This window comes from Podarcis liolepis, assembly GCF_965112155.1.
Source record: "Podarcis liolepis genome assembly, chromosome: 4".
NCBI classification, from domain to species: domain Eukaryota; kingdom Metazoa; phylum Chordata; class Lepidosauria; order Squamata; family Lacertidae; genus Podarcis; species Podarcis liolepis.
In genome coordinates this window covers 42,652,682-42,680,242 of record NC_139558.1, presented here as the reverse complement: position 1 = coordinate 42,680,242, position 27,561 = coordinate 42,652,682, and the positions used below count along the sequence as shown (strand labels likewise).

The 27,561-nt window shown below is 40.6% G+C and overlaps 2 protein-coding genes across 19 annotated transcripts in view; both read left to right on the top strand.

Annotated features, from left to right (window-relative positions):
• MAP7D2 (MAP7 domain containing 2) overlaps positions 1-21,718 on the top strand; it is a 47,265-nt gene extending 25,547 nt beyond the window's left edge. The window contains exons 1-16 of one of the 11 annotated variants that reach the window (XM_083501883.1): positions 294-741; positions 937-1,051; positions 1,848-1,943; positions 3,721-3,831; positions 6,190-6,312; positions 7,099-7,247; positions 9,132-9,259; positions 12,024-12,268; positions 13,289-13,415; positions 13,721-13,925; positions 14,896-15,000; positions 15,806-15,859; positions 17,095-17,173; positions 18,216-18,402; positions 18,985-19,260; positions 20,131-21,718. In XM_083501883.1, coding sequence (XP_083358009.1) covers positions 952-1,051; positions 1,848-1,943; positions 3,721-3,831; positions 6,190-6,312; positions 7,099-7,247; positions 9,132-9,259; positions 12,024-12,268; positions 13,289-13,415; positions 13,721-13,925; positions 14,896-15,000; positions 15,806-15,859; positions 17,095-17,173; positions 18,216-18,402; positions 18,985-19,234 — 1,959 coding nt within the window. In that variant the 5' untranslated portion in view covers positions 294-741; positions 937-951 and the 3' untranslated portion in view covers positions 19,235-19,260; positions 20,131-21,718. Of the gene's footprint in view, positions 1-293; positions 742-936; positions 1,052-1,847; positions 1,944-3,720; positions 3,832-6,189; positions 6,313-7,098; positions 7,248-9,131; positions 9,260-12,023; positions 12,269-13,288; positions 13,416-13,720; positions 13,926-14,895; positions 15,001-15,805; positions 15,860-17,094; positions 17,174-18,215; positions 18,403-18,732; positions 18,816-18,984; positions 19,261-20,130 lie in introns of those variants that run through there. The other 10 variants (XR_014525795.1, XM_083501885.1, XM_083501882.1 and 7 more) reach the window with 10 other exon arrangements.
• A 2,544-nt stretch (positions 21,719-24,262) lies between these two features.
• Positions 24,263-27,561, top strand: part of BCLAF3 (BCLAF1 and THRAP3 family member 3) — a 34,723-nt gene continuing 31,424 nt past the window's right edge. For 2 of the 8 annotated variants that reach the window (XM_083501911.1, XM_083501907.1), the window contains exon 1: positions 24,263-24,549. The gene's annotated coding sequence lies outside the window, so the exon portion shown is untranslated. Of the gene's footprint in view, positions 26,072-27,561 lie in introns of all 8 variants that reach the window. The other 6 variants (XM_083501912.1, XM_083501908.1, XM_083501905.1 and 3 more) reach the window with 5 other exon arrangements.

Genomic DNA, 27,561 nt, shown 5'->3' with positions numbered 1-27,561 from the left:
TCCAGAGAGATTGTGACTGTGAGCTTTGTGACTCAGCAAAGATTTGAATGATTGTTTCCCTGTTCCAAATGCAACACTTCCGTTGGACAAGGATAAACAAATATTACCCATGGAATATAAAAGCCTGGTCTGAGAGTTCAGTATCATATTCCAGGGTTGCCATCTGCTGTGTGACAAAGGAATGTTACTTGGGAAACAGGTCAGGGGGTGGAGTGGGGGTGGGGGTGGGAAGACAATTTATAGGGATCACCCTTGGAAGGAGAAATTATGAGGGGAGAAAAATTGAGCTTCTTTTCTTTCCCCCACCCATAAAAAAACTTGACACGATTTTAGCTAATGGAAAAAATAATGAAAACACCTAGCTATAGTAAATAAAAAAACATTAATTCTTAAGTTGCTTAGCAGGTTTTCAGGTTGTTGTTGCCTTTTTTTGAAAAAAATAAAAATAAAACGCCACCACACTGGTGATTGCATACATTAAAGGAAGGTTTCTGTGTGATTGGAAGGAATCATTGCAGCAACTGAGCTTCACCACTGAGGCAGAAGACATAGCTCTGCTGAGATGACAGAGTTAATGCTTTCTCATGCATTATTCTTAAACAAATTAAGCCCAGACAGAGCCACAGCAGCAATCTTGCCAGCAGGAGCAGATGCTTGGAGGTGATGTAACTTGTGTTGCTAACTTCAGCCTCTGTACTGACCTCAGTAGTGACTGCAGACAAAGGATACATATATTTTGAGGTGAGTGGACATGGCAGTGCCTTCTTTGCTCACTTCTCTTTACAGTATTGGTAAAAGGACCATTTTGAGCACTGCTTGTATGTATAGCTGGGATAAAGATTGAGTCTTTTTCTCCCCCCTCTCCCTGTGACAAGGGCTCTTTAAGAAAGTCAGACCTGGGTTTAGTTGTTGTTGCTTTCTGCAATAATTGCTTAGGAACGATTAGAGGCTATGATGCGGCGATCCATGGAAAGAAGTCAGCAGCTGGAGCAGAAACAGAAGAGATGGTCGTGGGGAGGAGCACTGGCTGCAGGCTCAGGCGACAGAGATGGTGAGTGAAGCAGGCTGGCTGCATTGCAGATTCCAAACTGCAAAGGCTCGGGATTAAAAAAAGAAAGCTGCAAAATCTGTTGTGACAGTAGACTGGGATGTGTGCGGGAGAGGTTGTCGAGGTGCATCATTTAAAAAAGGATTTTGAGACTGCTTACTGTATTTCATGCCCTGGTATCTTCTTGGAAATGGGCCAACGCTGAAGTTTCTCTACGCAGATTATATACCGGGCGTGGGGTAGGGGGAATTAAGACACCATGGAAAATAAACCACTGCATTGTCAATGGCTATAGGCTCTGTGTGACATTGCAGAACGCAATTTATTTTTAGCTCAGGCACTCCTAAAATCTCAGGGGAGACTTCTCCATGATTGTGCAGTATTTACTGCTGGAAATGAATTGTTATCTTTACCCTTTTTCCTCTAGCTGCTCTCTTTTCGGTTCCGTTTCAAAGCAAGCTTCCTTTTTTTTAACCACCAACCATGTATTAGCTTTTATGTTGATCAGAAATCATTTAAATTTGTTGTGAATTCACCAGCTTTTCCCAATAGGTTTTGTTCATGTGAAATATCTCCCAAGTGATAATACAGCTGCCCAGAAAGTATAAGCATCCCTATTTAAGCTGAAGTCTTTAGTATGATTCCCCCCCCCCCAAGACAGTACAGAAAAAGGAGAAGGATAATCTCTTAACATTTCCAGAAACAGGCTTATTAAAATACCTCCTGTATTGTTTGGGATTTTAATGTTATTGATGTGATCTATCACCTCTTTGCTCTGATTTTTTCTGTTGTTGTGTAGGTGAATCAGAAAATACCCCACCCCCTCTAGGTTTAGCTGCCAACACCCTCCTTCCAGACTCTGTGGCCTCAACTGCTGCTGCTGATTCCGCCAATGGTATTTGAGAGTCTCACAGTGCCATAGTGTCGTTTATCACTTTTAACGCATCCACCAATTTTGTCCTCCCCCTAACTTCCTGTGTGTTCTTTGTTGTTTCAGTTCAATCCTTGACAGCATTGTTACCAGAAATTCTGGATTCAGTTCCCCCAAGCATCACTGCCGCCCCTTCTTTGGGGAGAGGAACCTGTGGCCATGTAGATGCCGCTGGACTACAAGTTCCATCATCCCTTACCATTGGCTGGGCTGGCTAGGGCTGGTGGGAGTTGGAGTCCTGCAACATTTGGAGGGCTACAGGTTCCCCTCCCCTGGCTTAGAGTTTGTGCAACACAAATCCTGTTGCAATGGAGGCTTTGTGGCAAGAGGGCTTGGTGGATTGCACCCATGAACTTCACTGTCTGGTTGTTGTTGTTTTGTTATAAACGAAGCAATGCATGCTTGGCATTCCAACGTCATAATGGTGATTTGAATCCTGTTCCTACTAGATGTTGTCAAGTTCATTTCCTTTTTTCCTAGTGTGGGACATACACGTGTCATGTGTACTGTGTGCCTTTTGAATAGCTTCTCTAGGTGGGGACAGGACCAGTTTAAAACATTTCAGTTACAATGAAGAAGTTACAATATGAACAAGTATAATTAATTCCCAGTTACCTTTAGGAGCCATGCACCTATCACCTAATAATAGAATGGATCATTATTTGAACCCTTATTTTGAATTAGGTCCAATAAGACTGTTCTGGGGGTTCTCCTGGCCCTCCCATAGTGAAGTGCAGGGGGGCATTGACATGGAATGGAAGGAGAACCAACCAACTGAGCAGAAGGGGGTAGCTTCATCCCTATCATTGGTCTGTTTCCACTAGGCAGAAGGGATAGGGCAGTGCAATGTGACTGTGAAACAACACGACCCTCTCCTGCACAGTACATCTGACCAAGCAGAAGTAAGCAAGGGGAGTGCAATCCACTGCCTTCTCCCAAGTTCTACAGGTGTGCACCTAGAACCTAGAGATGGGGATTGCATGTCTTCTGAGTTGCACATAACACAATTGCAGACCACCCCCCATGAAGCTCTTAATCTCAGGGTCGTGGGTTCAAGCCCCACATTGGGCAAAATATTCCGCTTGTGGGTCCTTTCCAACACTACAAACTCTATGATTCTGTGACTTCCTTAGTCAGGTGGCCCTATGGGTCATTGTGTCTGGCTGTTAACCAGAAGTTGGTGGTTTGAGCCCACTCTCTGACTTCTGTGTCCTGATGTTCTTAACATCTAGAGTTTCACACCTTCCTTTAGTCCCATCCAGGGTGACCAGTGGTCAAGGATGATGGGAGTTTTAGTGCAGCATAACTGGAGGGCCACAGGTTCCCCAACACTGTTCTAGAGCCCTGAATTGTTTGGAAACTGTGGGAAGTCTTCCAGCGTCAACACGGTGTAGGCAAAAAGCAGGATATGTTTGTCGCATCACTGTTGCTTAAAGAAAAGTAGAGTTAATTTTTATTCATTTTTGCTGTTCTTTAGTACTATCCCCCAGCCCCTCAGTCACTATAAGATAATCTTACACCATACTGTAACACTGAAATGTTTGTAAGCCAAAAGTCTGCCTTGAATTATAGCTCACAGACAGACAGGGCGAGCACCACCAGCCTGTGGATTTTATCAGATGTGCTTTATTCTTTGTGCTGATTCATTCACAAGGTCCACAGTAACAAAATTAAAGGTTAGCTGTGGGAGCATTTGGCACTGTGGAATGAATATAAATGTCTTCAATGCATCTCTCTGCAGCATGTGACAAACTTTCAGCTTCTACAATGAATCTGCCAAAGCAAATGGAGTCGCCTATCAATAAGCGCCTCTCCCACTCCACAGCAACAATAACATGTTCCCCTGACAGAGGCAAGTGAATGTGCTGCTCATTGTCGCACCAGAAATGATCTCTCTCCTTTTGTGTTTAAAGTGCACCTCTCTTTTTCTCTCCTCTCCATCCCCAGCCCCCCAGCCCCTTCCTTTCTCAATTGGTTAATCCTCTGAAGGCAGTAATGTTTACCAGAAATCAGTGCAGAAATCACTTCAGTTTTCTTTTTTTGGTTAAGTATATTAAGGAAACTTTTCCTTTGAAAACTAAGAGTCCTGTTTTCAGACATTTCAGTATTGCTTAGGTAGGAACTTGAAATTTTAAAACAGGCATCAAAGCCGCTTTTTTCTCTCTCTTCAGCATCAACCTCGTCCATTTCAGTAGTTTTAAGGAGTATAGCCTAAGGTTACCAGATTTTTTTCAATGAATCCGGGGACACTTTTCAACTTCAGTAGGAATGAATGGATTTTGTCAGGGAACTGATTTGTAAATCCGGGGACTGTCCCCAGGAAACAAAGACGTCTGGTAGCCTTAGTATAGCCTACAACCTTAGTGGTTTGATTTTTAATTTTGACATCTTTCATTACCAGATATGCCAAGGAACAAGTATTTCCCTTAGGGGAAAACTTGGATGACTAATAGATGGGCTCCATTGTACACCTGTGGCACTCAAGCTGTAGGACAGGTCACTCCCAGAGGATGTGGAGTACCTCGTCGCAGTGGATGCGCAGGTGGATTTCTAGGCAATTGTAGAACTTGTAGGAAAGGGTTGTCCCGTGCCTATTGAATCTCACTGATCCACACAGTATTTGTGGAGCTAGCTGCATGTAGGAGAAGAGCAGCTGCTTTGTTCTCATGACAGTTGCCTGTGTGTTATTTTAAGACTAGAAATCAGGGCAATCCAGCTCTGTTTGTCTTCTAATGCCAGCGTTGGGATTCATATACTAGGGCACAGCAGCCTGTCTGCAAAACTCTGTGCATGCTCATTGTGCTAGGTTGGGGCATGGCAGAACAAAACGGGACATGTTTTGAAGAGAGGGTCCATATTGAAGAAGCCTGAGAGAGACTGCTGTAGACAGAAGAAAGCAAGAGCAAGCTCCTTGGGCATGTTTTGTGTGGGGAGAAATAGGCCTCTATAGTGGAGTGGATCGATATAACCTATGTCTGAGGGTAGATTTACTGGGCTTCGGCAATCCATGTCATGTCAGCAATAATACCCAGCAGGAAAATATTTAATTACAGTACAGTGGTACCTCTGGTTACGTACATAATTCGTTCTGGAGGTCCATTCTTAACCTGAAACTGTTCTTAACCTGAAGCACCACTTTAGCTAATGCGGCCTCCTGCTGCTGTCGCGCTACAATTTCTGTTCTCATCCTGAAGCAAAGTTCTTAACCCGAGGTACTATTTCTGGGTTAGCAGAGTCTGTAACCTGAAGCGTTTGTAACCTGAAGCATATGTAACCCGAGGTACCATTGTAAAATAGTTATTCCCCCTCATCCTCATTTTTCACTGCTTACAGGAAGTTTTTGCTTTTTTCTGTTGTAAACTTAATTTGAGCCCGGAGTTGTGAACATTTCTTTGGTGCTTTTTTTGGTGCAACAATGGTATTCTATTAATTTTCTGTGGAACTTAATTCCGTTCATGTGTGTTTTGGATCACAGCCTACCTACCACCTGATCCTGTTAAGCAGTTTTCACTATAATGATAGAAGTGATGGATCTAAATAGGGTATAACATCCAGTCCTGTGCCTCACGTTCAATGCAGAGCTAGCTGATTCTGCTCCCATTTGCTAGGAAATCTTTCTCTTAACTGCTAACTATGGCCAGTGTACATTTGTCCTGGACTCCACAGCTCTTATGACCCGGAAGCTTATTAGCTAGCAGGCAAAAAGGGGCTGGAAGATTAGTTTAACCCTCTGTATAGCATGGAGTAGGGCAAACTGCCAGGGTGCTAATATTGCCGACTTCAACACTGGAAGGAATGGCTTAGAATTAATAGTCTAGCACTTGTTGCTCTGAAACTGCTGCCTCGGTGCAGCACTTCATAAATCAAGGCATTCATTAATAGTTCTAGCATTATCTAACCTACAACATCGTTGCATATAATATACCATACCCTTCGACACAAATGTGTCTCGTATATTAATGAAGAAGTGTGGTAAATCATAAGGGAGGCTAATACGTTAATGTCCATTCTGCTTGTTACTCTGCTTAAAACACTGAAAATCGAAGCCCTCCTAAGAAGAATTAAATCCAAGGATGTGTAGTTCTCAAAGATGCCCAGTTATTTGTTCTTCTCCCCTTCGTTCATTTTTGTTTGGCCATTCATTATGTTTGTTTGCAATTTTTTGAAGTGGCTTTTTTCTTAATGTTTTTCGTTTGTTTCCATTCTTCAGCTCATCGCATGCACCTTAGTCCTATGGAAAACTTTATTATTTCTCGACTATTGACTCCCACACAAGCTTCTTTAGCCAGAAGCAGAAGTACATTAATGCTTTCTGAGCAGTACAGTGATTCAGGTAAACCTAATGTTTTAAGGAATGTATTAGGCTCATAGAAAAAAAATAATTCAAGATTCCCACCCCCACCCCCGGTAATTTATTAATCTTATTCCACATGTAATAATAATCCTTCAAAAACAAGGAAAGCTGCAGAGTTCTATCCAGGAACTTTATTGCTTGGTTGCCTTAGCAATTATGTTGAAGAATGTAACATTTTGGTTGGCTGGAAAATAAACAAATAACAAAACAAATTTAAAAATTGTCTAAATAGCGATTTATAGTTAAGCTTAACTCAAATTTCTAGGAGTCTAAGTAGTAGGACTTTAAAAGCAGTTTTACTAACACTAAACAAGACAGTATGATTTCCTAGCCAGTGAACTACTCTGATTCAAAGTTAGTTATCAAACTAGTAATATGTTTACCATGTATCACTTTTAGAGCTGATTTCTCCAGTCCTTAGGATACTACTTTAGACATGTTTCTGAATCTAAAGTGGTCATGAAAAATTGACACAAATAATTCTCAACAAGATATTTTAATCTGTTAGGAGTGGCCAGATCTTAAAAACCTGTCAATAGAAGAACTATTTATTCCTATGGCCTAAAGTTTTTAAGCTTAGTGAAGACACTTCAGTAAATGTGTGGTGGTTGTATAAAGAGAGAAAATATGGTTTATTAATGTGTTTGAACAGTTTGTGTTTTTCTGTTTCTAATAAAGATTGCTGTTCCTCCCCCCTTTTTTTCCACCCTCGCTTTCTTTGTCTATGTTCCCTATTGCTCTGGCTATTGTACTATAACTCTTTAGTATTCCATATCTGTCCTCGTGTAGCGCCAGCTAGCCCTCTTAAATCTCCTTACAAGCCTTCGCCCACTCGAAGTATGGAGAGAAAGAAGGCAGCATCTGCGTCAACATCCGATGCAATGAAAGGAGCAACTGCAGTAGAAGTGCCACAGGTGGGCTTGAAACTTGGCTGGACCCAAGATAGATGCTCTTTTTATTTTTTAAGTATATTTATAAGATGGTTGGGTATTCTGTGGGTCAATGTTTAAAGAGTAAATGGCCTCTCTGTTTCTCCTGCTTCCAGCCGCTCTGTTGCAACCATTCCTCTGCTCTCTAGACATTCATAAGCAGTGATGCTTGCACTAAGTTCTGTTATGTTCAGCTGAAGAGTCAAGTATTTAGGGAGTCTGTGTGTCTGGTGTGATATTATATTTCCCAGATGGGAAGAGTTTTTTGAAACTTGAAATTAGATTATAAGAATCTGCGACTTAAAAGGATATAATCGTCAGTGCATTGTACCTTTTAAAGTGCTGACTTCAGTGCTTTTAAAGGTTTTTTTTTAAAAAAAATCTGAGTGCATCACTACAAATAATTTGTTTTGAAATTTGAACTTTCTTTCTTGCGTCCTAACTCAGCAGAAAAATAGTTTAGCTTGTAAGAGCTAAAGTATGCTAATGCTTAATTGGGGTAGGTTTTGACAGTTTCCCTTGCTGCTAGAGGATTTGTTTTGTGTTTGTTTCAGCTCCGTGTGGCGCTGCAAATAAGAAGGGAAATGTTTCAATGCATTCATGTAGAGTTCTAATTTTATAATATTTGTGGACACTAGGGTGCGCTCTTAGAATTCTATCTGATAACTAACCAAATACCACAAGGGTAAAACAATAAGAGTAACACTCTGTGGTATTGTTCTTCTTCAATAATACTCAAGTATGTGTATTGAGAAGAATAAAATAATAATTAGAGCAGGTGGCTAGGGGTTAGTGCTAGACATAGTCAAATGCCAGAGATATGTTTCTGTATAGTGCAAACTGCTTGATCATGGTTGTGCCGACCTACATTTTGCACTAGTTATAACTTGATTCTTGCTTGATTCTTCTTCATCAAGAGTAATTCATGCAATAGTAAGGTACCATGTTTTAAAAATGGTTGCATGTATAGGACTCAGGTTGGTTTGAATTCACCTAATTTTATTGTACTGTTATTTTTAGTTGAAGTTTGGAAATAAAAGTCACATTGAAAGTTTAAAATGGAAATATAGGATACAAGTAATTTAAATAAACATTGCTTTCTTCTGTAGAATTTTGGGCATCAGTGGATATCACTTGACCATTCGAAAGTTCTTACGTAATGGAATAAGTTGCTTTCACTTGTAAAACACTAAAATAATAATATGAGGTGCTAAGTCTCTGACCCACCCTTCAGATCCCCCAGAACTTAAGCTTCCCTCAAAAATTCTGCAGAAGTATTACTAATAGTCACAAGTTGATACTTCCTCCCAAACCTTGTTATAACTCCAGTTTGTTTTGTTGACCAAGAAACACAGCAGCAGTTGGGAGGGTGGGATTTATATATTTTATTAAGGTCCCTCTGCATCTTCTCTTGTATTTCAGAGCACTGCGGCTACACCAGTAGCATGTTTTAACTTCTGCACCCTCAACATTTCACAAATAGCAAACAGCTTTTAAAAATTCTGCTCAATTTCAAAAGCAGGTTGCCCTGCTTGGGTTTCTATATGATACTTTGGAACTTGACCACTGCTTGTAAAATACCCTGAGAGAACTCTATGCAAGGGCACTTAACTGAACTACTTTGCCACTGCAGTATTTTGATTATCTAATATATATATTGTATATTATATTTGTGTGTATATATAAAGATTTAGTGGAGCTTTGATGGCCATGGGGGGGGGGGGAATGTTGCAAGCTTTCACAATACTTGTTTAAAAAAATTAAAATACAATTTTGGTTTGTACATACAAGTCTGTTTGTGGGTATCTGTGCTAAATCTGTTTCATCAGATGCCAAAAGTACCTGTCTTTCGTCGTCTTCTTTTTTAAGAATGAGAAGAAAAAGAAAGAGAAGCGGCCCACAACCCCTGGCACATCATCTGGTTTGGGATCTCCTCTTAGAAGATCTGATTCACCAGCAGCCATGTCCAAGCGATCAGGTTCACCTGCAACTCCTAAGTAAGACAATTCAGCAAAATCTGATTGGCCCCCCTTTTCCCCATCCTCCCTCACAGTCGCTTCAAGGATCAACCCGTCTCCTTCAGCTTTCCCCTTGTCCCTAAAGCAGCCAGTGGGAGAATTAGGGTTGGAATTCATCAGAATGCAGTTTCCCCTCTGCCTCAATGAGCAGTCTGATGCAGGGGAAAGAAAGGAGGGCATAGGCAGTTTTCAAGAGAAAAATGCCAGTCTTAAAGTCATCAGTTTCATTATCATAATATATCTGAAGAGGAAACCAGCAATTTCCTGAACACAGGATTCTAATCGTGCTGAATCACTTTTTTTCTTTTTCTTTTGTTCTGCAGCATGTTGAACATCTGTTGCTACGGAATATTTCCCAAGTCAATCCTGGCCCAAATTCTTTAGAGATGCCTAGGTTGCCAATAAAGTGTCTTATTATATTTTGAGGGCATAGATGAGTAAGCAAGATTCGTCACTTAGCTTGATTACATTTGTCTGTTAGCAATAGAACTGACACTTTTCTGGGAACAGCCACTCACTTCCAATGGCTCAGAACACTTTGGACAGTTACTCATGGCGCCACTCCTTCATCAGTATGCCTGGTGGCAGTCCATCACAGGCCACTGCCACCACTGGGTAAACCTGCTTATGCATGAGATGAGGAGGCTGTCAGCCGCCCCATCCTGCTCACATGGGCTTGGTTGCAGGTGTACCTGGCAAAGTTGTGTCATGGCCTGGCGCCTGTGAGCAGAAAATGAGTGCTGCTCCATCCTCTCCTTGCATTCATGTGACTTGTAATGAACCAGCCACTGCTATGTAAACTTGTGAGCAAATGCACTGCCAGGCAAGAGAGGACAAGTAGTGGTGGGTTGGTTGACACTGGGTGAGGGGGTGGGTGAGTTGCTGAGCGTGGCCTGTCTAGGACCTACAAACTTTTGGAGTCTGGCCTGGGTTAAAAAAATGTTCGCTGAGGAGGACTGTTAAAATCTACAACAAATTTATTTTTCTGATTGTACCCTTAATTGGTTGTAAAACCACTGATTTAATGCACCCAGTCCAACTATATCACAGAAAATAATGGTAGCTGAAGTTATTACAGTGGTACCTCAGGTTAAGAATTTAATTCGTTCTGGAGGTCTGTTCTTAACCTGAAACTGTTCTTAGCCTGAAGCACCACTTTAGCTAATGGGGCCTCCTGCCGCCGCCGGAGCACGATTCCTGTTCTCATCCTGAAGCAAAGTTCTTAACCCGAGGTAATATTTCTGGGTTAGTGGAGTCTGTAACCTGAAGCGTCTGTAACCTGAAGCGTATGTAACCCAAGGTACCACTGTACTAGCTTAGGATCATCACCTACATCAGATGGAGGGGAAGAGCATAAAAGCAGCAGAAGTAAGGAATAGCCAATTCTATGGATGTGGAACCAGTTAGAGGGTGGTCATGTAAGGGTTTAAAGTGGCCAACCACTGGAATGTTGCCCCTGAGGGCATATAGGCAGAGCTTGCTTCGATGTCCTCTCAAAAGTGCCTATCAAAACTAACTGGCAAGAGAGCATTGGATACGTTGAACTGGCAGTGCAGTACTTTAGATCCTCACAAAATTTGTAAAGGTTATTTTAAAAGGCAATTTTTTTTGGAAAAGAAAGAGAGAGAGAGAAATAACTCATACATAAGCAAGGTGAACAAGCTATTATGTTACTTCCTGCAAGAAGCGCTTTGATAAAGCGAATAGCATAGTAAAGAAAAAAGTAAAATGGAGGGGAAAATGTATATGGCCAAAAGGTTCATAAACAGAAAATAAAGGGTTAATCGGAAACCAAGAAATGCTGACTAGAGGACAAAAGGGACAAAGAAGTTTATCTGCCTGAAATTAGAGCTGAGTCAGAAAGTGGTATAAATATTTAGTAATAGGGTGGTGTCTACAAAAATCTATAGAAACAGCTGACTGAGCCAAAAAAAAAAAAGTAGATACTGGTTACTTTAAAATAGTAAATATCCCAAACTGTGTTCCCAGTCAAAAACAGATAATATAAATTCAGAAGTTCTTTAAATATATTCTGCAGTGTCTCCCTCTTTAAATTATTTTTACTGAAGTTTTCAACAGAAAGATAACAACAGCAAAACAAGCACAAAATGTAATACTGCAGTACAACAGTTCATTGATCAGTCTGCATCACTGGACAGAATTGACCTGCAAAATACTAAACTCAATATAGACTACAGAAAATGTGCAGTAGTGTCTTTGCTTAATTGTTAGGGCATATTCTCACACAAAAAAGATGAGATAAACTTGTGTATTGATGCAAGCCCAGGGTATGTTTGTCATAGACTCAGTTTTCCCCCTGGAGTAATGCTTCAAGTATTTTCATGTTTTGTGAACCTACCACATTGCCTCATGACAGTGTAATTTGTGTGAACAAGTATGAAATGGATTTGCTGTTAATCCCAGTTGGCACAATTTCTCTCTCCCTGTTTTTTTAACAGACTAATTTGCTGCCTGGCGCATGAGTTGTTTCTTCCGAATGTTTTTGGTCACAGTCCTGTTTTGCCTAAGAACAGACAGTTTGCAAACTTAATCCTCATATTCTATTATGTTTGCAGCTTTAAAATAAAATAAAAATAAAATAATGTTTTATTTGATGTAAAAGGGCAAAGAGTGGGGAAGTGGGAGAAATCAACCAAGGTTAAGATCGGTTAACAATTGACCTGTCCTTCCTGGGATCTGTTGGTAATACAGTATTGAATTATTTATTTGAATTTATTTTTAGAACACTTACAAAGACTTACCCACAGTCTCCCAAAACTACTAAACAGTATCCGGCTTCTCCTGTGAAACACCGTGCCACTTCAAATCTCAACCAAGAAACGCCTAAGAAAAGGGCAGAAAAGCATAAAGACCAGCAAAGGGAGACTGCTGGTCAGAAAAACCAAGGGTCCCCTGGTGAAGAGGCTGTAAGCCAACATCTAGCTGAAAAATCTCTGCCTTCTGCAGGAAAGGCCGAAAGCAGTGAAGGTGTGCCTTTTTTGCTTTTGTTTTGTTTTTGCTTCTGCTATAATACCTCTTAACTCCTTATATATCAAATAACTAGTTCTATCATTTCCATCTTTGTGGCAAAGGAAATTTGGCACTGATCCAGAGGATGCCATAAATGCCTTTATCTTAGGAAGTCTTCATAGAATATTCAGTTAGGTCTAGTAGTAGGTATAATGTCAAGAATAAACTACTGGGCCATTGGTAAGCAAAACATATTGAGAAGCCAGAAGTCGATTCCTGGATATTTATTGTGCTTTTTCTTGCTGTGGTGTCAACCTCTCACAGTACAATAACATGCCCTGCTTTACTGAAGATAACATGAATTGTAGGTGCAATTAGAAATACTATATGAACGTTTTCTTTTAAACAGTGAAACAAAGGATTAATTTATACAACTAATTGAGGTAGTTTCCTGGGGGAAAGAGCTGTTGTTCATTTCACTTTGATACAACTACCTTGATATACTTTCTAGATATTCTTCTCGGCTTACTAATTTTGAGCCACTTATTAGTACAACCTTAACTATGTCCATCAAATCCTGTGCTTTACACACATTAAATTAACACATGTAATGACATTATATTAGTTGGCATCCATCTGTCTTGGGAGACAGTGGACGAGTGTGTGTGCCTTCAAGTGTGAAGTCAAACCATTTGAAAGTCACAGTGCCTGCTGTGGCTGTAGAGACCAATATAGGAGAGACATGTTTTGTTACAGCTGGGACAGATGAAGGCATCTGGTTCTGCTGATCCAGCTGCACCATGGCGTTTCTTCTTTCAACACTCCTCCCAGCACTCGTTCCTCTTCTGGTCACTGCTGTGGATACAAGACCTGATTGTCTCCTGATTGTTTTGAGTGTTTTTCCCCCCCTGAATACGAAGCGGTTTATAAATGCTTTAAAGAAATGAAGTGATGTGAAATGCCACTGAATGTTTAGGTTGCCCAGTGTTTCCTGGGCTGCAGTCTATAATGTTTTAACCGGAACAACAAATTGTTTAGGGAAACTTGCAGCAGGAACTACTGATGCCGAAGAAGCTACAAGGATTTTAGCAGAGAAGAGGCGCCAAGCTCGTCTCCAGAAAGAACAAGAGGAAAAAGAAAAGCAGGAGAGAGAAGAACGTGAAAGGTATTTTCCCTACCCCATCCCTACTTCTTCATTAATAACAGCACACACTTGGACAGCTTCTCATTGCTGCTGTTAAGAGACCTTTTAATTAGTTTCAATTTCAGAGAGAAGTTAACAGGGAATGAATTAGTTAACTTATCTAAACTATAGTGAGTCCATATCCATGATTTCCCAAAATTTAGGGCACATCTCCCATTTTCCAAGGAAACATGACAAAAGTACAGAATTCTGTGCAATATGTAAGTGTTATGCAAGGTATAGCTCCCTCTGCCAGGCCTAAAATAAGTATTTCTGTGGCTTTGCAGGCTAGAGAGAGAAGAGCTGAAAAGAAAGGAAGAGGAAGAGAGGGTTCGCCGGGAGGAAGAGGCTCGCAAGAGAGAGGAGGAAAGAAGGCGTGAAGAGGAAGAAGCTAGGAGAGCAGCGGAGGAGGAAGCTAGGAGGAGAGCGGAAGAAGAAATCCTGCTAAGGGAAAAACAAGAAAAGGAATTGCAAGCTATGATTGAGATGCAGGTATGGCCTTTTGGAGGTAGAAGACCATACGTATTATTTAAGAAGTGTTTTGACTATGCAGCCTTTTCAAGATAGAGCCTAATATTTCAGAATAATTATGTTTTGTAAAAAGCAGAAATGCAGTACATAATGCTTCTGTAGGTTTATAATAGATGAACATACATTGTTACTTTTTATTCAGAGTCAGACCACTGGCATATCTCTAAACCGCTCTTGGTTTCCTGGAAGTCTCATGTACAGATCTTTCCATTATCCATCTCCCGTGATCCATTATCATTTCAATACTTTGGGGTTTAAAATGCAGACATCTGTATGCAAGACATGTCCTCTGCCATTGATCTAAGTCCAGCATTATTAAGCATGTCGTACATTATGTAGAACGTATTAAACCTCAGGTGCCTATAGTTACTGCCCTTTAAAATGACATACATGCTAAATGCTAACTATATGTCCTGACTTAGATCTGTTAGCTCTTTGACTTTTAACTACAATTCCATCAGTATGGATGGGCTTTGTACTGCTTAGAGCATGTTTAAATCCCTTTTCCAGGTGGGTTTGCAGGGCCACCTGGGAATTGTCATAGCTCAGTAGTTGAGCATGTGCTTTGCATGTCAAATTTCTCAGATTCAATCACAGCCACCTCTAGGTCAGTATAGACAATACTGAAGTAATTCGACTAGCGCTCTAAATTGCTAGAAGGCAGCTCCCTGTGTTCTTATACCTTTCTGGGAACTGGTGGCACTAGCTAGTCTACGTCCACTACAGTCCAGCAGATCCACATGGGAAGATGAGTGGAACCACAACCATTCAGGAAAAAATATCTCTCACAGACACAAAACCCTAGCAGAAAGCTTTGGTGCTACATTTTAGGGAAATACTGTCCACTCACATTTTCTGGAGTCTGGAAAGTTGTCTGTGAAGGAATGAATAAGGTGGTTTATTTTTTGGTGGCTTATGTGTGTTTAATTAGAAAGAAGCAGCAGAAGCGAAGGCCCGGGAGGCGGCTGAGCATCTGCGTCTGGAAAGGGAACAAATCATGCAGCAGATAGAGCAAGAAAGACTGGAGCGAAAGAAGGTAGAGAATTTGTCCATATCACGGGTGACAGCATTGTTACTTTTGTCCTCATAAGGTTTATCCAATGCATCTCTAAATTAAAGGTGTCCTAGACAAGAGAAAAGCTTGGTGATGTAGTTGAGCTCCTAATGTCAAATGTAATTGTTCATTATAAATTCTGTTCAAAATTATTATCCTCTTCATATTTAACCCTTAAGATTTGGGAGCAGCCAGTTGGTATGCATGGGATCCGCCTACCAGTTGCAACCTTTCTGTATAGAATCATGGTTAGTAAGGCTGTAATAATCCTACACAGTCTCTAACACATCCTTTTCCAACTTGGGTCCCCATATGTTGCTGGACTACAACTCCCCTCATCTCTGACTACTGGCTTGCTAGCTAGGGATGATGGGAATTGTAGTCCAACACCATCTGGGGACCCAAAATTGGTTGGGAAAGGCTACTCTAACAAAAGCAGAGTTAAAAGATATTTACTCTGTTACATGTATGGCAATTGTGTTTAATCAGATGGTATGAAATTGCTGGCACTGGTGACTTGCCATTGCATTTTCATTGCATAGATGAACCATATTAAAGAGATCCATATTGGAAGATTCTAACAGCAGTGATTCATAAATATGACTTGGTGACATTGCCTTATGTGGCCAGCCCAAGATTTATTACCTTATTTGAGCCTCACATGTCTGTAGAATGGGGAGATATTTCTTCTGTGCTATATATTGATGCAATCTCAGTTAGCTTAGCACTTTCAGTTTTGGAAGGCAAAGGATAATAAACAACATGATCATTTCCTTTTTCTTTTCAGAGAATAGATGAAATAATGAAAAGGACAAGAAAAAGTGAAACACCAGAAATCAAGGTGTGGAACAGAATTTCCTTCCTTTCCTTGGAAGTGTAGAATTATGTAGTTCAACACACAATAAATGCCATTGCCCCAGAAATCTGAAGATTAATCTTAATTTGTAATATAATTGGCCACTTTGGGCCCTCTTAGAAGGGTCACAATTGTTTCTCTCTCATATAAACAGCAGAAGAAACTAAATATGTGCAAACATGGGGCAACATAATGGCAAATACTACCTTTCTTAATGCCTCTAAGGGGGAGAGATGAAAACAAGTGTATTGTGCCTTCTATCTTAGTTCCAAAGTACACAGTTCATGCAGCATTTACCTCCGCTGCTACATGGAGGAAAGCAACTTAGAGAGGGCATTTTGGGAAGGTAAACAGAAGGAACAGAAGTATTTGAGCTGTCCCCTCCTCCCTCCCATTCTGCTTTTTCTCAGCTGCAGCCACTTGTGGCTACTTTTCAGTAACACAGACAGAACAGGGTAGGAAGAAACACATAACTGGACGTAGCATGTAGTTTGACTCTTAATCGCTTAATGCTCCTACTTTATTCTACATACTTGGTTAAATGATAGGCTCTTCAAGAGTAATGGTCAAAGACCAAAGCAATTAGTACTACTGTACAAATAACTGAAGAGCTGGCTGGGGTACATTTTGCTTGTTATCCTCGCAAGCCTGATTAGTGAAGGGAGGAACTACCTGGATCAAATGGCTGCTGCTTCTGCAGTTATTAGTCCAAGTGACATAAGAGAGAGAAAACAGGGCCTGTAGCTATTTTAAACCCTTGTCACCTCCTCCTTTCCCACAGAGCACCTTGATTGAGCTTTGCTTAAAAAAATTTTTAAAAAATTGTCAGAGAATCTGGCCCGTGGGCAGGGCATCTCTGATCTGCATAGATACCAACCTGCAGTGCCCATAGTAAAGATCTAAGGTTCCCAGGGAACTAGTGTTGGTACAAGGGCTTAGAGACTGCTTACCTTTCCCACCCTGGAGCAGATAATACAGACATGATATAAGGATCTTGCTGGAAGTTCTCACCCATCTCCTTCTGCAGCCATTGTTTTCCCTATGTCTGCTTCCTTTATGTTTATAGAGAATGCTACAATAAGAGATTAAGACTGTTTTGTTACAAGCTTTGTGGGGGTATATATAAAACATTTTGAGCAAAGTATAGCTGGTAAGATATAAATGTTCAGCTGCGCCTTTGGAAAGGTCTGCAGTTAGTGAATTTTACATGTTTGATACAGAAGGAAGATATTCAGCTGGATCTGCCATCATCTTTAAATCTGGACAAACAGCCAAAGCCACCTGCTATCAATCAAGCAGGTAAAAAACAACACTGTATTGGTATTAAATTATGTATTGATTGCCTTCCAAAATCTATGCTTCAGTGAAACGTGCTAGATTGTTCCTATTTTTGGCAATACTTCCTGAAAGTGCAAGCGTTTGGCCTGCCCATAGTATTATTCTGGCAGACACATAGTCATTTTGGCCTGCTTCTCATGTGTGTTTGCTAGTTTTGCTATTTACATTGTTTTACTTCTTCTTAATATTAAACCTCATAAGTTAGCTTGAGTGGGCATGCCACTCACACTGTAAAGAGCTCATAACCCACCCACTCTCAGTAGCCAGAAACATCATACCCAGACACTGGAGGGACTTGTCAGGAATAAACATGGAACACTGGTATCAAGTGGTATGGGAGACAGCCTTACTAGAAAAGCTAACCAATAGACTGAAACTGACGTGGGGTGGAATAGAAGAGAATGCCTTCACTCTGGTATGGCTCCGCTTTATCACATGCACACCCCAAAAAAACAATACAGCGGATAAAAATAACACACAACTGCTCTCTATCCTTTTCCAACCATTGATTGTTTCCCCCACTTTTATTCTTAGTGACTATTTTTCTACAAGTTCCCCCGTTGAAAAGGGGGGGGGGGATGGGAAAATAAGCTACTAGACATGGCAGATAGCCAGCAAAGTTGTACCTGGAGTAGACCCATTGGAATTATTGGACTTAATTCCATTGATTTCAGTGGGTTTACTCTGAGTATCTTAGTTGTCTATAACCCAATAATGAGGAGAGCAGCTGGCTGCCACCTTTACTAAATGTGATTTCCTCTTTTCCCCTGCCTATTGGTGGAGAACCTTCAGAGCTCTCACATACTGAATGTAACATCTCAGGCTTCCCATGTGAAACTTCAAGCTTGCATATTTTCATCTTTCAGGCAGTAATATTTAATTACATTCGCTAGAGAACAAATCCTGCATTAAGGGTAGGAATAAATATGTGGCTCGCTTTCACCAATGACTTCTTATCTTGTTGCTTTTACAATCACATTTCCTCATGACATCCTTTTCATAGAAATGAATGGACTAACAAGCTGCAAAGATGATAAAGGCCTGGGATGTGCTGTGTCTGACTCTTTCCCTCATGATGTATTTTCTAATGGACTTAAGCCACTTATGGGCCTTATTCAGCTGAACCCAATGGATGGGAAATCAAATAGCATTGATGATTCAACAGATGAAGTTCAGTCTATGGATGTGAGGTACATAACCATTTAAAAATAATCTTAGTCAGGATCCAAAGAACCACACAATTTGTTACATGTGCCTGATGCTGCTTTAGATTTGTGTTTTTGTATGATATGGTTCAGGGATATGCTTCTCAAAAAAATACTATTATTTTAAATCTTGCTGAATTTGCACAAATAAATCCCTAAAGTAATTTGTATCCTGGCCCTAATAATTTGAACGTTTCATTTATCCTTTAATGAAACATGCTGTGTTCTATGTTTCTTCCAATTTTTTTGTCATTCCTTCCCTTCCACGGGCATCTGTGAACCAATATTTGATGCTCTTAACTATGGTGTACAAAGGAGCAAAATGCATTCTGCAGCCTGATCCTATGCATGTTTACTCAGAAGCAATTCCTACTGTGTCAAATAGTGCTTTCTTCAAGGTAAGTTGTCTAGGGTTGCAACCTTGAGTTATTTGCCATTCATTATCTACCTTCTGTAAAATAGATGAGCTGAAATCACTCTTTTATCATCTGAGGTGATTTGCATTGTCATGAATTTCATGCAACATACATGTTAGTAACCTGGTTTTCACTCTCTTTTTTTCAACAGTCCTGCTTCAAAAGAAGAGCTTATATCTATTCCTGAGTTTTCACCATTGAATGAAATTATGCCTGGTGTTTCTTTGGACCAAAATGGCTCAAATAATGGGAAGGCTCTTCAAGATCTACTAGATTTTACTGGCCAGGCCACTTACCCAAAATTATCAAGTGAAAGTGTCAGCATAGATGATTGTAATAAAAACTTGATTGACGGATTTAATAGTCCAGGACAGGAAACAACTCTCAACACCTTGTGTTGACAAACACACTACTACTTAGCAATAAGGTACTATATTCTTGTAATAAGTATAATTGTTTAGCTACCTGTTGCAGGCAGTGTTTGTGTTGCCTTCTGACTGCCACACAACTGAAAAGAAAACCAGGACTCATGAGCCCTCTTCAGAAGTATTGTTTGTGCTTTTAGTGAGCATGTAAGTGGGGAGCAGGGCTGAATTGGATAATATTGGCCTGTCCCTCTATATCAGGGTTTCCCAAACTTGGCTGTCCAGCTGTTTTTGGACTACAACTCCCACCATCCCTAGCTATCAGGACCAGTAATCAGGGATGATGGGAACTGTAGTCCAAAAACAGCTGGAGACCAAAGTTTGGGAAACCCTTCTCTATATGCACAGTGTCCCTTTTACCGGTATTTGTTCGGCCGAACACATTGGTATCATGGGCTGTGGCCAGAGGGAGATGTCAGGAGTGTTGCTAGATAGGACAGCCTCATTCATGGCTTCACTGAACATGTGAACAGTACTTTGGAAGAGGGCAGTGGGCGTGTGTGTGTGTGTGTGTGTGTGTGTGTGTGTGTGTGTGTGTGTTTAAAACCATCTAATGTGCTCAGAGCTGTTGGGCATTGGATGATGGATTGTTTACTGTCCCATTCCTGAATTTTGTTTAGTAGATAGCCTTCTGGATGTGGCCTCCAAATTATACTCATGCTAACGGGTCTATAATTATGAGGGTCTGAGGGGTCTCCTTTCTTGAAGATTGGCACAATGTTATGCATTTAAGCCTTGAGAGGTTGAAAGTGAAGATCAGAACAATTAAATGCGGTATAATAATTTGGAAATCTGAACAATTTAACATAATAATCTGCAAATAAAACATTGGATTTACGTAAACTCACTCAGTCTGTTTTTCTGATTGACAGATGGCGTTATTTGGGAGAATATAGACACTTCCAACGCTGCTGTTGGTCAAACAAGAGCTCATCATTTTAAGAAGCTGCTGCAGTCCTCAACATTGGATATCATGTTCCTCTGCACTGAATTTACTGTCTTCCCATGTGCATTGATGAGCAAGTAGTCATTTTGGTCAGGAGTGGAAACTTCAGTTTGAGTGGTTTCAGGGAATATTTGTGGGAGCTTTTTTATAATTGAGCTTTTAGCTGCTAAGAAAACATGGTTATTAAACATATACATATATATATATAAATAAATATATTATCAGTGGGCTCCCAAGTGAGTCAGTAAAATTTATTTTAAACCATTCTTTTAATTTTGTCATTGAGCTATCAGGATTGTGTGTGTGTGTACGTAAAAATGCACATTAAAATGAAATGGCTGTTCCTGTGTTTGCCTTTCAGTTTGTTTGTGTTTTTTCCCCTTGGGAAAAAGTCATTTTTTAAATGCCATTTATTATAGGTGTCTTATTGCAAATCAATAACTGAGAAGGCTTGGAAAAAATATGCAACTGCTGGAATCCAATAGATTTTCTTGCAGACAGTGGAACATTTGAATTACCACTCATTAAAATATGGCACATAATTTTATTTGTAGTACTTTTTGATCTGTCAGTAACTGAGTTGGCACTGAATTGGAGCTACCACTAATAATATAGTGCTAAAAAGAAATTAGCAAAAGTATCACACTGTATTTAATTTTAACTGTCTGTGGGGGAAGGTTTTATCATTACATGTATTATATTATTGTAGAAGTAACTGTATCATGGGGTCCAGGATGATGATATGTTAATGTTCAAGATTCAGTGTCTGTTATCAATACCAGGTGGTTTTCATTCATGGGATTCTCTAATATCCAACAACTCAGCTTCATATAATCAACAGCAAACAGTATATATACATGGGCAACAAGATATTATAAGGTACATAACCACAAGTGCTGAAAGTTGTATTCCTGCAACACTATAGTCTTATCAGCCTCTCTCACTCTGCAATTGTATATGAAGAAAGCTCTTGTTGAGAATGCATAGACGTTCTGTATAATGTATGAAGGGCATAATTCAGCCTAGTTAAGCATTTTGAGATCCGTCTGTTCCAAAGGGCAAGTCAAGCACTTAAATTTCTCTTGAATTTGAAATCGATCAACCTTAAGAGTGTTTAGTTTAGCCTGGATTGTGCACAAGGAATTTCAACTTTTGGTGAACTCTTCTTACCTTTTATGCTGTATTCTATGCTGCCTAGAGGACAACTCTGTCCCGTTCTTTACAACAACAAAAAAGACAATTCTGTTGGAGCTAAAGAAATGGGAAACTTTTATATGTTGGGGGTGTTGAAATGTAATGTAGCTTTGTTCTCGTGACTCTAAAAATGGGCACGTATTGAGAAATTAGTTATTGAAGCTATGTGATAATATACCCAAATGCTTACAATATTTATGTTGATGTCATTCAGCAAAAAATACTTCCTTGGTGACTGTGCAGTATGTGGTAGCATGGTATGGTGTTCTTCCAAGTTAATTCTGCAGTTTTCCTCATAAACAATAAAGAACTTAATCATATTGTGGTGGTGGTTGATGTATTTAGTTATGACAGATTAATGACACAGCATTTTCTGCAGGTAAAATGTATTTGTATTCAGGTGTTGAAACACTTAATAAACAGTTTCTCCAAAGATGCAAGTGAAAAGGTTTGACATAAAACCCTTTTACATGAAATACCAAGAACTCAAGGTTTGCTACAAGAAAAATTGATAGCTTCTATAAATCAAAAGCAACTTAACATATGAAAGCCAAATGCAAGCACAATTAATTCTTAAATAGACTACATTGTCCGAGTCTATAGCAGATTTTTAAAAGCACAAAATATTTTTAATTCAGAAAGTTACAAAAATTGCTTGTGGCAGCAGACATCATTTTTTAGAAAGGTATTTCTCAAACTTTTACACACAAGGAGGAATCCTAAGATAAGGCCTGCTGTGATTCATGCATTTTTATAAAAAATACTCGATTGTTCAGACAGTTTCATTATTGGATAACTTTTTGCTCCCTTAAAAAAGTTTTATAGAGACACAACAGGGTGCATGTGGTGGTTCTGATCTTGCACAACAGCCTTGGATATGACCTTCTGAAGCAACATTATACTCAGTCAGACCACAGTATTGGCCCATTTATTTCAGTCCGTATTGTCTACACACTAACTGGTAGTAGCTTTCCAGGGTTCCAGGCAGGGTTCCATTACTTACTCTACAGACACATTAATGAAGGATAAAGCTATCAATAGGTATGAGTTCTGATGCACACAGTTGTGCAACAGCTTAGATTTTGGAGTCCTTAAGTCTGCCAATTCTCCCAAGTCTTCTCAGACAAGTTATTCTCAAAGTGATTTAGGTAACTCCACAGTTCTGCAGCGATCCACCCTTTTCTGATAACAACTGATCCCAAACCAACACTGATAAGTAAGTCATGAGATTCAACAAGGTGCATCTCAGGAGTAAGTCAGCTCCTTCCTCGCTAGTGGATTTAACCCATTAACTGCATTCCTTAATACACCTTCCATTTTGCATTCAGAGGATATATAACTACCACACTTACTACATGTATTGAAGTGGGCTCCAGCCCGTGAAGACTTATGCCACATCTAATTTGCTAATCTTTAAGGTGCCACAAGTCTTTGCTGTGTTTGCTCCCTGGGTCTCATAATTTAGGATGTTGTACCAACTGTGTATATGTTGAATGACACACATGTAATATTTTGAACAGTTATTTAGCCACAAAAAATCTAAACGTACAAATCCAAAAGGACGTGAACAGGAGAAGTAAATACATGAGAATTAGCTCAGAGAATTAGCTCAGAGATTAGCCTATTAAAGGAAAAAGAAAAACTAAATTTAGAACAGCATTGTGGACATAAATTGCATTATCTTGTGTAGGTGAAACCTTAGAGCACTTGTTTGGTATGTAGAACGTCCTATTTTCAATTCCCAGCACCTCCAAGTGAGCTGGGAATGTCCCACCTGAAACCGTGTTTCAGGTTTACCACTCAGTGTGCTCGGGCTGAGCCACGTAGACTCGGTATAAGGCGGCTTTCTGTCTTCCTATGCAATACCTTTGCACTGCCCAGATATTTTCCAAGCTTAACTACTATACTTTTCTTGTATCTATCTTATGACTTGTTCCAATTCCTAAGTAGTTGAACACTTGTGAATTTGTGGTTCCTAGCCCACATGCTAGCTATTGGATATATAGGTTATAGATAATACAATGATTTTGCAGTCCCATTTGTACATTAGGGAAAGTGAGATTTATTATTCCCATGTGAACAATTTTAGGGAAACTAATTGAAATTACAGTTCAATGTATTTTGGATAAAAGTCCTATTGGGTTTTGTGGGATTCATTCCCATGCAAGTATGCATAGCATTAAACTCTAATATTATTTTTAAAAAGATACAGTGAAAGTTCTGAAATCCATAGTAGGCCAGTACCCTTTTGATGTTGCTAAAGGGAAATGTCTCAGAACATTTTTAGTTCTCCAAGTCTCCTTATCGATACAGCTGTGAAAGAGTACTTTATTTTTGCTTCCTAAATTAAGCAAGGATGAGAATGGGAGATTCCTGCTAAGCAAGGGAAGGGCTGCTTCATCAGTCAAGGCTCAGCTGTGGAGCAGAATCTGAACGCCAAGCCTGCCTTGGGCTATGTGACTGGAGTACCTTTTCGGCATGTATAAAAAGCGCATTTTCTCTCCTCAGAGTAACCAGGCAGCGTTTCCCCAATTTGGGTCTCCAGCTGTTTTTTGGATTACAATTCCCATCATCCCTGGGCACTGTTACTGCTAGCTAGGGATGATGGGAGCTGTAGTCCAAAAACAGCTGAGGGGGGAAAAGACCCAGATTTGGGGAAAAACAGCCTACCTCCACACACCTGCAATTAACCTACAGTCAGCCTCAGTAGTGCGCCATGTGGAGTTTAACGCCCTTTTTATGTTTATGTCTGTTTTACCGTCAAGTATTTCTAGGCCACCTTTCCTGGTAAATACAATTTCGAGGCATTAAAAAAAATAAAAATTACAAAGGCTGTCCTGAGTCCCACACCCAAAAGGCAGTCAGAAGAAACAATACTAAGGGAAGAAAGAAATGCACTGCTTCGTGTGTGTGTGTGTGTGTGTGTGTGTGTGTGTGTGTGTAAAGAATGCCAGAATGTACGGCTGCGTCTCTTTTATTTTAACGAAGCGGGGAAGGAGGAGGCGCGCATGGCAGGGCAAGGGAGCAGCAGCGAGGGTTTCCTCCGGGCCCCGCGAGGGTCGCCAGGGAAGCGTCGGCATTCGCTCCTTCCCCGCCCCTTTACTTCCGGGGCACTTGGCCCGGCCCTTACGCCTGGGCCGGGGTGGGCGAGGTAGGTAGGCCTGGCCGGTGGAGAAGGGCGCTTCCTCCTCTCTGTTTCTCGCTCTCTCCTCCTCCTCCTCCCGCCGCGGGGCCTGGGCGAAGCCTCGAGGTGGGCGCTCCGAGGAGGAAGGAGGGCGGAGGCAGGTCCTGTCGGAGAAGCGGCAGCTGCAGTGGCTGGGCGAGCGAGCGAGCGGGCGGGCGGGCGAGGAGGCTGAGAGACGCCGCGACCTGGAAGAGGCAAGTGTGGTGAGGCAAGTGTTTCGGGACACCGCCCCCTCCTTCCCGGGCCTGCCGCGGCCGAGACTCCCCCCAGGGCTGAGGTGGGAAGGTCGAGGGCGGGCGGGCGGGGGGCTGTCCGTCCCCCCAGGGGATTCTGCTGAGGGAAAGTGAGCTGCACCTTCCCCTCCACCTTTTCTGGGTCTGGAGCCGAATTCCCCCCCCCCCCGCCCCGTTTAGCCGCCCTGTCCCGAGAAGCGACATCCCGCCTTCTCTACCACGCTTAAAACTACCCGCAGTTATTATACTGTCACACACAAGAGATACTTCGGTTTCGTCTTTGGGGGTGGGTTGGGGTGCTGCCCCCACCCTGGTCATCCTTTCCTTGGTCCGTGCTTACCTACCGCGAACGGTTTTTTAAAGTGTAGAGAGCCACGATATCGGTCATTCGGTGGATTCAGGGTGTTCTTTATAGGGTTTTAGTTATTTGCTGTGGCATGAGATAAAAGGCTGATTAGAGTATATTAGCCTTGGGTTTAACCTCCCCCTCCCCAAAAAAAACTTACCTAGATGTCCAAATTGTGAGGGTGATAGTTTGGCAATAGTGTGAGAAATTGTAAGGAAAACTGTATTCTTAATAACATATTAAATCAGAATCATTGCCATTCTGTAGCACTATGCTCAAAATCGTTGCAATGGATTTAATCTCTTCTTTGGGTGCCTCCTCCGCAAGCGGTCCATAGGGTGACAACAGGGCCTTTTCTGCACTGGCTCCCCATTTGTGGAATGCTCTCCCAAGGGAGGTTTGGCTGGCACTTTCATTATACATCTTTAGGTGCCAAGCAAAAGCATTCCTCTTCAACAAGGCCTTTGGCTGACTAACATACCACAGTCTTTTAAATGTGGGGAGATGTTATAGGTTTGGTTTGTTGTTTTTATTATGTATTTTGTGCTTTTATCTTGCATTTTTATTCAATGAACTGCCTTGGCAGTAGTATACAAATGTTAATAAAATAAATTCACATGTAAACATGTAAGAATCTTTAGCCACCATGACTTGGAGCACAAAAAGAGGGATTAATATCTGTTAGGTTAGGGCTGTAAAAATAACAGCTGATCACCTGGTTTCTAAAAAAAATTGGCTGGTTTCTAAAAATGTAATACGAGCACCTGAGTGATCTGAAATATATAGGCTGGTACAAAAGCAAGGAACCAGCTTGGACTGTTACGGAGCAAATCAGATGTTTGAGTGTCTACCTGCTTTCCTGCATTTGTGGTGCAACTTTCAAAGGAGAAACCTGTTTAACTACAATATGGTGAGATATGTAAGTTTGTATTTGTATATCGAACTCTCTCTTTTTCCATCTGCCAGAATACCGCTTTGGATACCAGAAACCTGAAGCAGAGTTACAATAGTGGCCAACCAGATGTGTCTGAGAAGCCTGCAAACAGACATGAAGGCAATAGCCATCTCCTATTGATGCTTCAGATAAACTGGTACTTGGGAGAAGTGATAAAGACAGACAGAAACATATGTTGAGAAGATAACAAGTGGGAACTGTTTTCATTACCGCTTTTCTTATCTCTTACCTAGGTAGCAACTATGGGTGTGGGTTGTTGCCTTGCTTGTGGAGTACCCAGACACATCTGATTGCCCACTTTGAGAACAGGATACTGGACTAGACAGACCTTTGGTCAGATCCAGTGGGTTGCTCTTATCTTTGTATTTGCACATGAGAGAACTCTTAAATAACTCTTTCATAAATGTCTGAAGTTTTGCTTTCCATTTCATTGGGTTCGTTGAGCGTTGTGATTTTTCATGGGGTGAAGAGAGGAGTGGTTGACAGTGCCTGGAATTGTTGGGTATCGCTCAGCAAAGTGCTATACTTTTTAGCTTGTCTGTAGGGCTGTGAACCTTTGGCAAGTTAATTTTCTTCAGATCTTAGACTTGCTCAGCAGAGTCTTATATGAATTCAGTTAGTTATAAATAATATAGTACATCTCCTTCTTACACTAAGTGTATAATTACAAATTCATTTTTGTTCAGTTGCCTTAGGGTGATTGTGCACATCTGCTCATACTTCCCTAGGTTTTTATTTATATGCCCCAAAATTATAAAATGGAACTGATTGTCAGTTGTTCTTGGGCACTACAGTTTTGAAAGTTTCTATTTTAACAGTTTGGGTTATAGAATAAATTGCTATTTTTCTTTCACCTTGTACGCACATACATTGTACGCACCTGCTTTTTCCATAAGCTTAGGTGACTAGTGTCACTCTTCTTTTGGATTCTATTTGCTTCAGAGTAGATGGAGCTGTGTTTGGTTGGAAACCACATTAATCATACTTTGAATAGACCCATTGAAATTGATTGACTTGTAATCTGTTTATTTCAGTAGATGTACTCTTGGAGTGTGACAAACATTGATTTAAATCCAATAGATTTAAATCAAATTTCCAATTTGGTGATATAATATATATTGCCTAAACAAAAGTGTTTATGTTGAAACATACTGGTTTGCAAAGAAACAGAGTTTTTCTAATACATAGGAGTATAATCTAAAACCTCTAGTCATGGTTCCCACAAATCTTTGCACCACACAATTATATTTGCTGAAAGACAAGAGGAAGGCATAACTCTGAAATTTCATGAATTTCCATTTTGCTCTTTCTGCAAGCATGCAAGGACACTTAAGCAAAACCAATTGCTTGAAAACAAGGTTTTGTCTGAAGGTAGTTAAATGTGTTTGTGAGTTTGGCATTTGGAATATGATTTTCAAAGCATCCATAGCAGTGAAAAAACTAAT